This window comes from Protopterus annectens, chromosome 3.part0, assembly GCF_019279795.1.
Source record: "Protopterus annectens isolate FY-2018-M chromosome 3.part0, PAN1.0, whole genome shotgun sequence".
In the NCBI taxonomy this organism is placed as follows: Eukaryota; Metazoa; Chordata; order Ceratodontiformes; family Protopteridae; genus Protopterus; species Protopterus annectens.
In genome coordinates, this window is record NC_056731.1 from 735,777,720 (window position 1) to 735,794,768 (window position 17,049).

General features: G+C 38.5%; 1 protein-coding gene across 1 annotated transcript in view; it reads right to left on the minus strand.

Annotated features, from left to right (window-relative positions):
- Window positions 1-17,049, minus strand: part of DPY19L1 (dpy-19 like C-mannosyltransferase 1) — a 2,139,210-nt gene that overhangs the window by 1,568,323 nt on the left and 553,838 nt on the right. The window contains exon 5 of the mRNA XM_044065091.1: window positions 5,920-6,040. Coding sequence (XP_043921026.1) covers window positions 5,920-6,040 — 121 coding nt within the window. The remainder of the gene's footprint in view (window positions 1-5,919; window positions 6,041-17,049) is intronic.

Genomic DNA, 17,049 nt, shown 5'->3' on the forward strand with positions numbered 1-17,049 from the left:
CTGCTAATAGTTAGACATAAAAATATGTGATTATGTCCTAGTGTCATGCCAATTGTTACAAATGTTTTTCTTTATTATACATGTTATATTTATACGTATTGTCTGAACATTGAGCTTGAAGCAACGAAATTTTGTTTAGCCTGCACTGAGGTGTGAGTCTAAATGACAAAAAAGTTTACTTTGACTTTTGATATATGTGTTCAAATGAAAATAAAAAAAAAAAAAACCAGAAATAATGTAGCTGGTGTTTGTTGTCATATGGGGATCAAGACAGAATCCAATAAAAAAGGGATTCTGTACCTGGAAGAAGAAACAGGAGGGTTAGGATTAATACATCCTATTGTGCAAATGGCATTCTTATAGTAGGTGTTGAGATGTTGAAAGGAAAAAAAATAGCTTGACTGCAAAAAAAAAAAAAAAACAGATTAATATTTGGGATAAAGTGAAAGTAGAAAAAAAGAGAAAAAATTATGAATGAAAAAGTTAAAGAATTCCATAAAAATATTAAAACAAAGAGAGAGAATGTCACACTGAAAAACCAATCAGTAAAAACTAAATGAAAACTCCAGCCAAGCTAGAACTTCCAATGCGTGTCCTCCCAAACCTCCTGTAACAGAGGCACATGGGATATATGCAAATGACCCTTATGAACATCAGGTGTTTCTGCTATATGGCGATTCTGATTGCCCATGACTTTAACGTTTGAAGTCTTTTTAATGGGCAATTTCAGACCAATAAAGCCAAACCCCACTAGCTATGGATATGCATCTTTCGGCCTTGTTATGACCTCATCAGCATAACACAAGCAGAGTGTTTGACTAAGCATAAGAAACACAGGGTTGTTATACCCGGCTGATGTCCATTATCATTAGGGTGACTGCAAAATATCCCAACTAACAAATTAAAAGAAAGAGAGAGAAGGTCACACTGAAAAAAACAATCAGTAAAAACTAAATGAAAACTCCATGGACATTACTTCAAATAATCTTCGTCCATTCTAAATTTGCACCCATGATACTTAATTTTGCTTTTAGTTTTAGACAAGGTCAACTTCAGCATTGGGTCCTAATCCTTAAAAAAATAAAATAAATGAAATAAAACCTGGTTTTAACAGTGGTTGAAGTGGTGTTTGTCTGTTCATTCAATTAACAGGAGACCATTGTCACTCCGTAATAAAATTAGGATGTGTTTCTGCCCATCTTTATTAGTATCCAGTACTACAAGAATGTAGCTATGCCTTTGCCCTCTTCCCTTTTGGAGGCCAAGCATACATACATTATTTCTATCAATGCCTATTCTCCAGGTCCTCTGACTTTTTACACAGGGCATTATGGTGAATTAAGAGGAACTGTTCTAACACAAGTCCATCAACAGCAAACATGTTAATATCAACAGCACTATTTTTCTCTGAAGCTTTGGACATACAGCATTCAAACAGATATACTGCTGTTCAGCAAATTTCTGAAGGGCAATAACTCTGTTTTTAATTTCCATCAGTGTGTCACAAAGCTGCTACACCTACTGCTGCTGTATCTGCACAGCTGGAGCTTTCCCCCACATACAATGTACTCCAGACACTGGAAATGGTACAACAGATGTGTTGATGAGACCAAATCCTGGCTTTACTTTGTTGGAATTATGAAATAGTAATAGCTGATTTGTAATATTTCTTTGCACTGACAAGTAGCAGGAATCCTCCTTTTCCTAAGTTGCTGACCATTTAGCCTCTGCCAGGCAATACTCATTTCATCCCCCCAAAAAGGGTGCAATGGCATCAGATGCTGATTTCTCCTTTCCTCTGTCAGCTCTTCCACCATCCATCCCTACTGGTCAAATCCAAGTCAGTGCAGTGCATTCCATCTTTCTCTAACATTACTGGATATCTGGCTACAGTGCAGTAAATGAACTTCTTCACAATCTCATACCATAATACCAAATCACTATCTGAGTCATAAAGTAGCCCAAAAGTGTAAAACACCACAAATGCATTCCCAGTATCATACCGCATAGTCACACTGCGTGTGAAACATTATCACTGCTAGATTGCATACTCACAGGGCTGGTGCTAGCATTTTGGGGGCCCCCAGCAAATGTCAAGTCAGGGGGCCCCTAAGCACTTCTAGTCTAAGTGCTACAAACTTTTAGAAGTAAGCATAGACACCTGTAGCTGCAAAGCTCTTACATTACAACAGGATTATGCACCACATGATTTACATTCATTTAACTGAATCCACAATGGTTATGTAGAAAAACATCACCACTAATAGTCAAATTACGGACAGTGGAGTGGTACAGTTGTTGGATTAAAGGAACCAGGTCGACATTCACATACTTTTTTTATTTTAACATTCGCACACAGCCCAAAACTACCAAATGTGGAAGGGTCTAAACAAACACGAACATCTACCTGTTTGTACATTTTTGTGGGGGCAAAGCCCCCTGCAAATTATATATACCAACTCTGAGATTGCACTTCAGTGAGGAAAAGGGTACATTTCCCAATCCTCACTGTACCTCGATCTCCACTCTAAAGCTTCAGCAGCAGACTTCATAATGTCGATTTCACATGTACGAATGACAGGCTCCATTTGTTCACAGTAATTCAATAATACATGGTATGACTCAATCAATCTAGTAACTGCATTCAGTCAAATAAAATCCAATGTACTGCAATTCTGCAAAATGAATGCAAACCATACCACACTACTTTGGCCTTGCTCACAAAGGGACACACAGTTACTGGCATTTAGTTGCAACAATGATACAACTCTATGTACAGGTCTGGACTTAGGTCAAATGGCACCCTAAGTCTACTATTTCAACACCCCCTTCCCAACACACACACCCTCCAGTCATCCTCTCTCTGATCTCCCCCATCTTGGGCTCCCCACACCATACACATTACTTTTTTCTTCCTTTTCTTCCTTTTCTCACATTTTGCCTTACTCTTCAGCTTTTTCAAGAAGCCATAACTTTCTCTATGCTCTGAAGTGCATTTTAAAGTGTTTTTTTTTCTTTTTACACAACCTTTTCATCCAATGATAGCTTGAACAGAAATTATGATTAAGGGAAGAAATTCACTGTTGCTGTTCAGCTTTAGTTTTCCTTGCATCCTTTCAACACACCTTTCCTGAGCAAGACAGTACAGGATTAACTCAACTAAGCCAGGGCCTAAGAAGCCATAGGTTTACAGATGCTCTGAGATGCATTTTAGAGCATTTTCTTAGCCTTTTAATCCAATGGTGATCTAAACAAAAATCATGACAGAGAGAAGAATTTCAGACTTATTATTATTTTTTTTTAATTTCAAAGAAGACAAAATTTGTGCCCAAGGTTTAATTTTCAAAACTGACAAAATAGTTGCTTAGCCAGTTGTTGTGGGAATACATAGGTCCTATCTTGGAATACTGTCTGCCTCCCTAACCCCCCACAAAAGGCAGTCACTGCCTATGCATCCCTCTGGTGTTAGACTGGGATGAAAGCAGAGGTTCAAATTGCATTAATCATAAATTTCAAGTGACTGCTGGCATACATATCATGCCTCCTCACTCCTCACCCCTAACCCCCAAAGGCAGCCACCTGTATATGCACCTGATGTGTGATTGTGAGGAAAATGAAAAGAATAATGATCACAGTAATGTATTCTAGTTTGTTTTTCCTAGACAGTACTCTGCCTCTATACAAGCTATGTATCCTTCTTTGTACACCTCTGAGGTCTGTGAGAAAAGTAAAGAAACAATGACCACACTGTCCTCAGCTCAAGCGCAAACTATAATGGCCCGATGTGCACACATCTAAGGTTTGACTGTGATGAAAATTAAAGACGTGATAACCACACAATTCCCAGCTCCCCCATAACCTAGAGCAGCTTTCTGTAAAGACAGATCTGAGTAAGGCTTTTTTTAGAATGGGTGTGGTTGAAAACAGAGGCTGTTATCACCTTTATCCTAAAAGGATAATATCACAGCTCTGTTCAGATTAAACAGCGTAATCAGAAAATTGATACATGTTCCCCAACCAGCAATATCTTTTGTGGGGGCCCCCCAGAGAGTCAAGTATGACTAAGGGAGCCCTCTGTATCCATTTATATAGTTTGGGGAGTGGGACCACCAGACTCCAAGAAGATCGAAGTGTCTAAATGTTCTGTGATACACTTTATGCCTTACTTTCAAAATACAATTAACTTGTTGGGTACATTTTTTACTGACACCCAGAGGAATAATGTAGGTGTCCTGGCATTATTGGGTGTGTGCACAGATAAAAATCAATTATATTTTTTATACATACACACAGACAGAGACACAGACAGAGACACAAACAGGCACACAGACAGAGACACACACAGACACACAGAGACACACACAGACAGAGACACACACAGATACACAGACACGCACGCAAAATCCATAGCAGTACTAGTTTTGTACTTATTTAGGCAAATAGTAATACACTGTGCAACACTGGTGCTACCACACCAGTTCAGTGACTGCTGTTTATCAGTTGTCAAAGAGTAATTTTATTTCCCTCATTGAGGAATAATGCACAACTGCCACTGTCCCTGATTTCACAGACCTACCCTGATTTTTCTCATAGTTTTGCTTTGTCCTTCGTAAAAAGTTTGATTTGCTGGTAAATCATCCAGGATTGCAAACAGTTAATAAATCCAGACATAGGAGTTTTATACTTATTGTCCAAAAATACATGTTGATGAAAAGGTGTTGTTATCCTATTAACTTTTTAAGTGAATAAGAGTAATATGTAAAACCTGTTCCTGATTTTGAGCCCTTATTCTGCTATTAATTTTGGCACTGCCCTGAATCCTTGAGCAAAGAAGTTGAGAGTTATATTATCTGGTACTGATCCAGTATTTATAAAACTCCCCAAAAGAGAAAATCAGACCTAATGATCGGAAGTATCATCTCTCCTTAAAATCCACTGAGATAAGCCACTCTGGGGCTGCTGATCTCTCAAGTGCTTACTATGCTCATGTACATTATCACCTTTATCCTAACAAGGTCATATCATAGCCCTGTTTAGGTTAAAGAGCATAATCAGGAAATAAATACATTTTTCTTCCTCATTCTTCCCCCACTAACCACAGCTTTTGTGGGGTCCCCACACAAGTCAAGGATGATTAAGGTGGGCCCCTGCAGCCGGATGTATGGCAGGGACCTAAAGCTGGCTATGTAGTTAGTTTTAGTGGAGAAAATGTCCAGCAGCAGGGTTTAACTAAGTCAGGGGCATATATGTCAGTGGTAAAATATTTAATGGAATTATGATCCTGTTAATTAATAAAACGCTGTTACTATAACCAGAAATATCTTTGAATATTAAAGGAGATATAAATAAGAGTCATTACCAACCTATTTTATTAAATAAACAAGATTGCTGTACTAGCTTTTGTTGATTTGACAGATATAGTACAAAATATCAGGATAAGATAACGTGCTGTGGTTGGGGGTCCCCAGCGACCGCAGGGTTCGCTGGTGCCTAAAGCCGGCTATGCGTATACTCACACTGTGTGACACAAGTAATGCATTTCTCTGCTGAACACAACTAAAGCTAAATACTTTTCTGTTTCTGTTAAAAATGCATTAACACAATCTTGTCATGAAAATAATCAGATTCTCTGAACATATGTATAGCTCCCTCACTGCAGTCAGCTTAGAAAAAAATTATATAATTTCAAATATGACACAGCAAATTAAAAACAATATTTAAAAATAAATGAGGATCAATTTCCACAGCAAAATAGAAATTCAGAAAGCTGTATGTAACATTATCATTGTACCAAGTATACACATTGCTTACATCAATGCAACACATGCAATGATATTTAAAATCAAAATGCATTGTGTATGTATTTATGCATGTGCATGTGTCTAATATGAAAAAAGAACATTTTTTAATGCAACTTGCCTTCACAGCTCAGAACAGGACTAAGCCCATGTCCGCGGTGTACAGAATAACACTGTTTTGGTCTGTAATTAAAGAAGTCTGTCATTTTAATGAATATTCGATAACAGCTTGCCAGAACAACCTGTGGGAAGGAAAGGGAAATATTTAAATATTCTCATTTTACCTCTTAAACATTTCTGAAGAAAAAACACTATTCATTAAGATCTAATTTTCTGCGAACTACAGTCCTAATCATGTTGTAACAGCACAAAAATACCAGGCTTCTGCATTCTACCATGAAATAACTTCAATAATGATGTTTCTTCCCACATTACATACAAATGCACTGAAGTATACAAACCAGGCATCCATCAAGACTGTCAACATAAAAAATCTTTTATTCAAAACATACAGGATAAGCGCTTTCACACAGGTTGTGCTTCATCAGATCCATCAACATAAAACTACTAAAACCATTCATATAATGAAAACAATTAACAAACATCCAATAGAAACCTTTCATCAATTATTGATGTAAACTACGTTTTATTAAAACAAGCTTTAAAGGTACAGCAACATTAATACCAGGCAGTTTGTCTGCCTGCATCCTGATAATCCATTTGGTCTCAGCAATCTTGAGCCTATTATTAAAATCACCATACCTCTTATTAATAGGTATGACCTGTAGTACCAAAAATTCAAAACTGTGTCCAGGTTATTAGGGGGATACATGATCAGTTATATGAAATGTTAATGGATGAAGTGATTGATAAACAACTGTATGATTTCATGCTTGTATCTGAACCATTAGTACCAATTATCCATGATTTGCCAAAAGTACATAAGTCACTTTCCAACCCACCCCTTCACCCCATAGTATTGGGCAGGGGATGGGCTACTGAGTTTATATCAGTCTACATTGAGAATCAACTTAAACATGCATTGGAAAAGGCAACAGCAGTCTTAAAAGACACAGATCACTTTCTAAGTACTTTAGGTGACTTTATGAGAATACATGGTAAATTCTCAGATGGAATTATTCTAGCAACCATGGATATCCAAACGCTTTTCACAATTATACCCCATGATATGGGGATCGCATCTCTCAAGAGATTTTTGCATGTCAGTACAGACTATTCTCATAGACATATTGAATGTTTGGGTGCATTAATGGAAATTGTTTTATGTAAAAATGTTTTTATGTTTAATGACACTATGTATAAGCAAAAGACAGGCGTAGCGATGGGAACACCATGCTCTAACAGTTACGCTAACCTTGTGTTGGCAGACTGGGAGCGCAGGGTAGTCCTATCCAATCATGAATATTCAGTACAGCTTTTATACTATAAGAGATTTGTAGATGACATTTTTATGTTGTGGCAGGGTGCAGTATGTGATTTATTGAGTTTTGTGCAATATCTTGAATCCAACAGTACATGTTTTAGGTTCGTATTGAACCATTCACTGACTTCTATAGAATTTTTAGATACTAAGATAACATTAGTTAATGGCGTCATTTCTAGTTCTCTTTTCAGGAAACCATGTAGAAAAAATGCATTACAGGTTCATCGTTTAGTACTAAGCTAACTGCCCTTGTGAGCCATTTTAAGCCTAGCCAATTATCCCTTTTCAGACTCAAACCCTGCACCTTGTTTTTGTAAGGCAAACACCTTAGCCATTAAGCCACCCTCCCAACCCCCCCAAATTGCATCATTGAAGCATGCATCCAAAACACATCTTTAATAATATAGCCAAGGGACAGTATTTGACAATGTCGAGATTGCATACAGATGACAATGAATACAATGAGGCTGTATCTATATTGGAAAGAGAATTACTTGATAGAGGTTATAAAAAAGATGTCTTGGATAAAATCTTAATGGAAGTCAATACTATGCGTGCTGATAAAGGTAAACCATTTTTTAATATGTAAAACAAATGAATAGACAAATGGCTCAGGCTCACAGCAACAAAAGGGTTCATTCAAGTAAAGCACTTTTCGGCTCGTACGCAATCATGGAGACTTCTTCAGACCAGTCAGGTCAGCGAAAGTGCATAAGTGCCAATCCAAATATCTCAAATCTTCGCTTATGCATTTACGCTACGTTACGTGAAGTGTTTGGCTGGGATGGTGTCCGGAATTTAAGGTGAGTGAGTGTATGTGAGTGTTTTTGCATGTTGTATGTGTGAGTTAGGGTAAGGAGGTGGAAGTATGAGTGTTGGATGAGTTGGTGTGTGTGTGAGGGACTGTAGTATGTCAGGGTGTGAGTTTGCCTTTTTTTTCTGTTTGTGCGATCTCAGAGTTGGTATATATGAGTAGGGGGGTGTCAGGGGCACAGCTTCCCACATGGGGGGTGCAGAGGGGCTTGCCCCCCTGTTAACATGTAGTGTAGGGTTGTGCAGTTTGTGTGCTGTGGGTACAATGGTGTGTATGTTGTGTGGTGTATGATGTATGTATGTTCGTGACTGTGTGTTTCATGATTTTGGGTTTCGGGATTGTGATTCGTTCACCTTTAAAGTTTTGAGATACTGAAATTAGAGATTTCAGTATTTTGCGATTATAAAGGGTTACCATACACACACACACACACACATATATATATATATATATAAATATGGGATCACTGCTAAATCCTGAATACTTACATTACCGAAGACCGGAATCCTGAGACCAGATACACCAAAGACGAGAAGACCGGAAGACCAGAAGCACGAATTTCAAAATCGCGAAGTATGGAGATGTCAGGAGGTAAGATAAGTATGTTTGGTAGTGTTGGTTAGGGGCTTTAGTGTGTGTGTAAGTGTGCGTTGTGACTGTGATGTGTGTGTGTGCAGGGAATGTAGGTGTGTGGTGGTGTTTTTGTGTGTTTGTATAGTGAAACCTTGGAGTTACAATATTTAAGTATGGGGGTGTGTGGTGGGCACAGCCCCCCACATGGGGGGTGCAGGGGGGCTTGCCCCCCTGCTTTTCTGTAGTGTAGGTTTGTGTGTTTGTGTTTTGGGTAAAGGTGTGTGTATGTGTAGGTGTGTGGTGTATGTTTAGTGTAGTGTTCGGTATTTTAAATTTCGCACTTCTGGTCTTCTCGTCTTTCGGGTATCTGTTCTCGGGATTCCAGTATTCGGTAATGTAAGTATTCAGGATTTAGTAGTGATCCCATATACATATATATATATATAAATACATACATAAACACACACGCACACACACACACACACATATAGATATATATATATATATATATATATATATATATATATATATATATACACACACACACACATATATATATATATATATATATACATATATATATATATATATATATATATATATATATTTATTTATTTATTTATTTAACTCTACCAACTACAAAAAGGCAAAGAAGAAAACTACTACGCTGTACTGATTATTGTGCAACTACTAACCTTACCTAAACTACTTAAAACAATCTACTTAAACAATCTAGTTAAACGGCTACCTAATAAGCAAACAGAAAACTTTTGTGCTAATCACAATAAACTTGAGAGAAAAAATCTCTTGGCAAGAGAAGGAGCATAAGAAATAACTTTTGTAAAAGACAAGTTATGAGAGCCCTCGCAACACATCTGAAGTCTTCAGGAGGGAAATCAGATCTATGTACTCGAATGAAGTTCAGGGAATTATGAGTAGGGGAGGAGTCAAATCCTTAGAACTGTGGAAGTTTTGACATCAGTGTAGAGGTTGGATATGGTCCGATCTGACAACCCATATGTTGAAATGGACAAAAATAGACAACATTGTTTCAGTAACAAAACACTAAAGTCAAGCCAGGTGTTATCCCAGCAATTTGGGTCTTCTTAAGATTCTACTAGAATGGCTTCTTTTCTTGCCAGAGACAACATCCTTCTCTACTGCTAAGGTGTGAAGTTCTTAAGTCTATTTTTTCTTCCTTGAATAATGTAATGATGTAGGGAAACAGTGAATAGTAAGTGGTAGTATAAGACACTCCCCTGCCACAAATGAAGAACATATGCACATCCAATACCATTTCCCCTTCCCCATGCATTGATGCATGAAGCAAAAGAGAAATAGGAATTATAGTTGTACAAGATACCCATCATAAAAGCAAAGGTATCACTATAACAATAAACAGCAAAATGATTAACCTACTTTATGATTTTCTCAATACAATTCTGAGCAATCTGCCTAAAGGATACAAGCAGGTTTATACCATTTGATTAATGATTGCATCACAGGACACCTATCTGGTTTATAAAGCATATGGTGGACAGGCCAAAGCTGTAAAGCATTAAGAAGGTGACTAATTCAAGCCAGGATAATTTCTGAAGTGAGAAGCAGTGATGAGATAAGTTAGGTTCCAGCTGAAAGCTTGGCAACATGGTTATACACCTACTGTAATTCTAAAAGCAAAGGTGCAAGAAGTTACATCCACAGAAGAGAGATTAAGTAATAAGCATGCACTGGCCAATATGGCACATGAATGGTCAGTAAACAATGGTTTAGCCTTATGCAGTATACCTAGCTTCTGACTGCACTTTCTGGACAACAGTTGGCAGGCAAAAAGGAGAAAAAGCACCTAGGAAAAAAGATATATTTTTTTAGTATTGGGTCTCTCTAACTCCTTAAGAATGTTCATTACATTTGAAGAAAATAACACACTGTGAGAAACAACTCATGGGTTAAAGCACTGGTCTTGTAAATCAGAGAGTCATAAGTTCAAATCTCATAAAGATCTTTACCTGTGCTTTAATCTCAAGGAGCCTAAACAAGAAACTCCTCTCCCTCCAAGCTCTCTTTACCTTTGAGAATGCAGATGTTTGTGTTGTTACCCAGACATGGTTTAAAGTAGTGGAGAACACACTGGCAGTGGAGGGCTACAATGCCTTCCATACCTTTACACCAGCTAATGCACAGGCCAGCAAGGACTATGGGTGGAGATGTCTTGATTTACATCAAAAACAGTCATAACTCAAAGACTGGTCAAACAAGATGACATGCTTGAGTTTCTCCATGTCCAGATCATCACTGATAAAGTCCTATACCATATCTTTGGAAGCTACAGGTCCCCCCTCTGTGACCCAGGAAACCCATAACCCTTACTTAAACTTACTAGACTCACTCTCTATTCAAACCAATACTATACTTATGGGTGAGTTTAAGTACCCCACTATAAATTAGGAATCATACATGACCCTAAAACTGCACTCCCAGAAATGTTCCGTACTTTGTCAGCACAGACACCATAGACCAGATAGTTTATATGCCCATTAGGGGTGAGCACATGACTGGATTTTGTCCTCACTAAAATGGGGAATACTGCCCCCCCCCCCCAAGTGTAATGTCTACTCTGGTGAGGTTGGACCATAAAGCTGTCTCCTTTGAAATAAAACAAAATCTGACACACCTACTAACCCTGGAACATTTAGGAACTATTCTAAGGCAAACTTCTTACTATTAAGAAGTGATAACCTGGCAAAATTTCAAGCTTCCCAAGCCTTATGTGGAATTGCTCACAAAGACACTGTACAACCATGACAACTATGCCAGGAATAAATGCAAAACAAATCATCCTGCTGGAATCCCAATATAAATAGGTTGTACAACAAAAGGAAGAAGGAAATGGCAATAATAAGGAACTGCAAAGTCCAACAGGATAAAATAAAAAATCTCACTCATCAATCTAAATAAGCAACTCAGAGGACAAATCAAGTTTACCAAAGCCAAACTTCAGGTAAAAAAACAACCATAAGCTATGACCCCAACCTCCAGAGCAGTACACAACTATGTGCAGAACTATGTGAAAATACAGCCAGCCAATATATATATATAGCAAATTTACTGACTGACAAATTCAACTCCAATTTTACAACCATCTCTACCCCTGGTCACCCCTCTGGAAATACCATTGAATATAACACCTCAACTACCACTAGACAGCAGGTCCTCAACACACGCTCCAAGGTCAAACGCATTACATCAACAGGCTCCGATAATATCCTAGGATGCCTCCTGAATAGCATGAAGCATGACCTATCAGGACCACAAATTACTGTTTAACAAGAGCCTTCAAACAGTCAAGCAAATGGAGAACTGCAATGGTCATCTCTCTGCACCAGGGTGGGTCATCTACGGACCCTGAAAATTACAGGCCCATAAGCCTGACTAGTCTTATATGCAAAGCCATGGAAAGAATTGAAAGGGAAATGATTAATAATGATATAGGAAATCATCAGACATTGGATCCAACCCAGTTTGGTTTTGTCAAGTACAGATCATGCCTGCTCAATCTGGTGGACTTTGAGAAGGTCACCAAGGCACTGGATGAGGACAAAAACAGTACATACTGATTACCTTGACAAGACCAAGGCATTTGATACAATACCTCACTCAGGCATTGAATACAAACTCATGGAATTAGGAATGGATAGCTGGGTGGTTCTCACATAGGACCAAGAAGTTAGGAAATGGGTGCCCACCTCCACAAAGAGCCCTGTCACTAGTACAGTCCCTCAAGTGTCTGTGCTGGGTCCACTCTTTTTTCGCATCTACTTCCCTGAAGTCAAGGACAACATCAAGGGCTTCTGGATGACTGGGTTTGCTGATGATTGCAAACAAGATGCAGTCACAGACTCCCCCCAAGATACAAATACCCTCCAGAAAGGGCTGACTCAGACAAATAACTGGTGTCAGAGCCATGCTCTGAAACTCAGTGCCATGAAATGCATAACAGTATCCTTTCTAAAGTTGGCCTCCCCTAGAAGCTACTTCATTGATAACATACACTAAGAGTAGATCTAGTACTCAGGGATTTATGGATGCATGTAGATGGTAACCTGGCCTTCGACCATCATGTGTCTGTGATTGCAAGGAAATAATTTTATACTGCACAACTTGTAAGTAAAGATATGGCATTCTAGGTCCATGGAAGTCATTGTTCCACTCTATTGGGCCCTATTCAGACCAATCATTGAGTACAATGCTTCTTCTGGTGTGTACCTAACTCAGGCACATGCAACCGCTGGAACGTCCACAGAGGTTGCTCACCAAAATGATACAGGATGTAAACAATATGTCCTATGTGGATTGCCTGAAAGCCCTATCCTTGAACTCAGACTTCTACAAACTGTTAAGGGTTGATCTATGCCTAGAATACATGGCATCCTTTGATCATATTCTGATGGACCGTCTGTATATCTGGAAAATAAACAGCACCAGAAATACCCAATCTAAGGACTTAAACTCTGCTTGTGACATAAAGCGGACATGGTGGATGTACTGCTATGTCTTTCAGAGAATACCATGTCTCTGGTACAGGCTTCCCATCTTCTCTAACCCAGTTCAAGTGTAATTTGGACCAGTGGATAGGGAATTGGAAATTCACCCCTGGCCTGGTATCTATGCCCCTAGTGGACAAAGGCCATCTGTAAATGCTTGACCATCCAAGCTCCAGCCTACATATACCCATTATAATAATCTTAAGGTGTCTAAACTTGTCAAGATATGTTTGGGATGCATGTATAGGCTTAAAAAGGGCCCAGTGTTTTTTAGCCTAATATGCACCTATGAACCAACAAAATGAAAGGTTCAGAAACTTGAGATTATTCTGAAGCACTTTGCCATGTCTGTTGAGTCAACAGATTCATCTAGCAATTTGTCTAATGAGTGTTTGTGTGGAGTCAGCTCCCAAGGCAGGGACACAAGACCATTAGGTCTCCTGGCCAAACTGAAGCTATGAGAATAAAATTTGCTTTATCTCATTTGTGCTTTTAGCAGAATGTTATGAATCAAAGAAACTGAACAGAAGGCAATGCATTAAATCCTGAAACCATGGAAAAGAGACAGCGCCCCATTTTCAAACTATATGGTGAAGAAGGAAAATGTAAACTGACTGCTTAGATGACTGTAAAATGTAATAAATGATAATCAAACAAGCAAGTAATCAGGAAGTAACTGGTCCACAGACTCTTTTCAGCCGTGATCCAAGACACAAGGGGCATGGGTTAATATAATATGAGTGGGCAATTTAATATACACATTTAGGCAGAATACTTCTGGGAAGTGGGAGGAAACCAGAGCACCAGAGATAACCCATGAAGGCAGAGGGAAAACATGCAAGCACTGCAGTGACAATGACTGGAAGTCAAGACTGAACCCCAGAACCTGGTGCTGAGTAGCAGAGATCATAAGAATAAGCCACTGTGTACTCAACAGTTCCTAGTTCACCTCTGGCATGCCAGGTTTCAGTGTCTGTTAACAGGCTGCAAGATCTAGTTGGGATTCTTAAACCAGAGATATCTGTCTGCTGATACAATCTGTCAGAAAGTTCTGCTAACCAAGGAGACAGACAGAAAGTAGATAATTATGTTTAATTAACCTGTCCAAATTCAAAGTAGCTCCTTCCCAGGGCCTGGGGCTCCCCTGCTTGATAAACACCATGGAAGCAAGGCAGATCTGTAGGATGTAAATGTCCAGCACTGAAAACTGCAACTGGTGATGTGTTAGCAATTTGGAGACTATAGTAACAAAAACACAAAAGCAATGAGGTTTTGTATTTTGGCTTCCTATAACAAATGTGTCAAAAAATACAGATTCAGCAAAAGAAAAAAAAATAATTTCTTAATTAGGAGTTATGTACTTACCATAACTTTGTATCTGTGTTGTCCATTTTTCATTTTCCTCACTGATGGGTTACGGATCTGATCCTCGGATCTGACTCAGCCGCATTTTCCAGAGTTTTGATCCTATTCTCGAGCTCCTCCCTCTTCCCATAATGCACTACACTACCTCAAATTGAGTTTGCTGCTTATGTCTACAGAATTACAGAGACAGCATAGATAAGGTAAGAATTACAATTTAAAAGTGGAATTTGTGTAACATTCAATGTCCTTCTTGAAACATAACGCTGGGGGATGGCTGGGAGGGAAAGTGAGGAAGAATGAAAAAATGGACAACACAGATACCAAGTTATGGTAAGCACATAGCTCCTAAATATGATGTCGTCCGTTTTCATGCTTCCTCACTGATGGGTTAGAGTCTCCAGCTACGCAAGTTTTGGAAGACTCTCAAGTAAGGATATGTCAGAGCACTGTCAAATCAAAAGAAGGTCTGCTTCTGGACACAATGCCCAGATTGCAATGCATTACAAAGTTATGATTTGTAAATAAAAAACAAGTGGCTGTGTTAATGATATCAAAAAGAAACTGTGGTAGAACAGCTAATGAGGTAGTCATAGTTTTGGTAGAATGGCTCTAGGATGATGAGACAATTCAAATCCACTTGAAGAATAAGTTAGTGAAAATACAGCCAGTAAACTATTTGGCCAGGATAATACACTGGACTGCTTAACCCAAGCAGTTAGAAGGAAAAGGAGATAAACAGCTGGACCGATTTTCTGTACTGTTTGGTCACATAACCAGAAAAATAAACATAACTTTGAAAGGATGATTAACATTGGTTAAAAACTACAATTATTTCTATTATTCACTATAGAAAAGAAATTTTCACAGAGAAAGCAGATTAAGTGGCCACTGAGCTGGCAGAATGGGCTTTTGGAGGAAGAAGCAAATGTAAACCTTTAAATGAATAAATAATAGAAATACAATCAGTAATCCATTTAGCTAGTGTGACTTTGGACACTGCATGTCCTAAGCGATTGGGTGAAAAAGATATAAATCTTCTTCTTCTTCTTTCGGCTTTTCCCGGTTAGGGGTCACCACAATGGACCACCTGTACACTCATGATTAGCAGTAGAGGTTTTACAGTGTCGAGTTGCCAGCCCGGCGCCCAACCTTCCACGGAAGGCACACACACGCACTCACTCACACCTAGGGTCAATTTAGAGTGTCCAATCCACGTACAGCATGTCTTTGGGATGTGGGAAGAAACCGGAGCACCCGGAGGAAACCCACGCGACCACGGGGAGGACATGCAGACTCCGCACAGAAGGCACCCCAGCTGAGGATCGAACTGGAGAACCTCTTGCCGTGAGGCGACAACGCTAACCGCTGTACCACTGTAGCCGCCCATGCAGATATGGGTAGGATTAATACAAGCTAAAAGACAGCAAACCTATTAAATGCAATAATTGCTTGCCTGGGCAAACCAAGCTGAAAGAAAATCTATTTGACAAGCTACAAAAATGCTGACCATAAACAGAATAAAAACAGATTAAACTAAATCCCTACCAAAAGTGCTAACAACTTTACATTCTGGATCAGTCTAAACAGATATGACTTTGGCATTATAAATTTGATCACCTCAAAGTCCATGCTTTCTAGAACTACAAGAAATAAAGCACTTAAGTTTAAATGATTTGTAGGTATCCTTCTCAAAATAATCTTTAAACATTAAATAAATACTTATTTTAAGCCTGAACAAAGCACTCTTAAAAAAAGGGGGGGGTTAAAAAGACTGCACAGTTCCAAGAAATGGATGTTAACAAAAGCAAAATTCACACCAAAGTCATACAACATCAGAAATCCTAAACAAACAAGTTTTAACTGGGACAGAAGGATTATTCTTCATGCAGTACTCATCAAAATGGTGCAGTCACAAATAAACACATTTTGCAACTTGGAAATTCTAAGTAAACTTCCCTGGCTCACCTAATGTCCCAATCCAAATAAAACAAATGCAGGACTCATAAACCAGTGCCATCGTCAATCAGCTTTTACCTAAACAATAAGTATCCATTCAAACCTTACACTTCCCAAGTTACCTTCACTTGCTTCCTTACTTCAATAAAGTTCTCTACCACTTCATATTGCAATTCCTGTTACCTCTAATTTCTCTAAATATTAAATCATACAAGTCACATCTATTCTTAACCAATATTTTCACATTATGTTTAATTTGTTACAAAACTGTAGATGTTTGCTTTATTATTTTTGAAGACCATGAATTTTTTTTGTAATAGTTTGGAGCTCCTCTCCCCAGGCCTCTGCTGAGAATGGGCAATGATGGAGTCAGACTTTTGAGTAATCAGAACTGGGAAAACCATTAAATTACCAGGACCATGTACATCCTCCAATATAAAGCAAAGTTGTCAATGCCACAATTCAGGTTGATAACATTCTACAATGATCTACTCAACATGCAAAGTTTCTTTACACACCCTTTAACTTACACATTGCCAATTCACAAATAAAAGT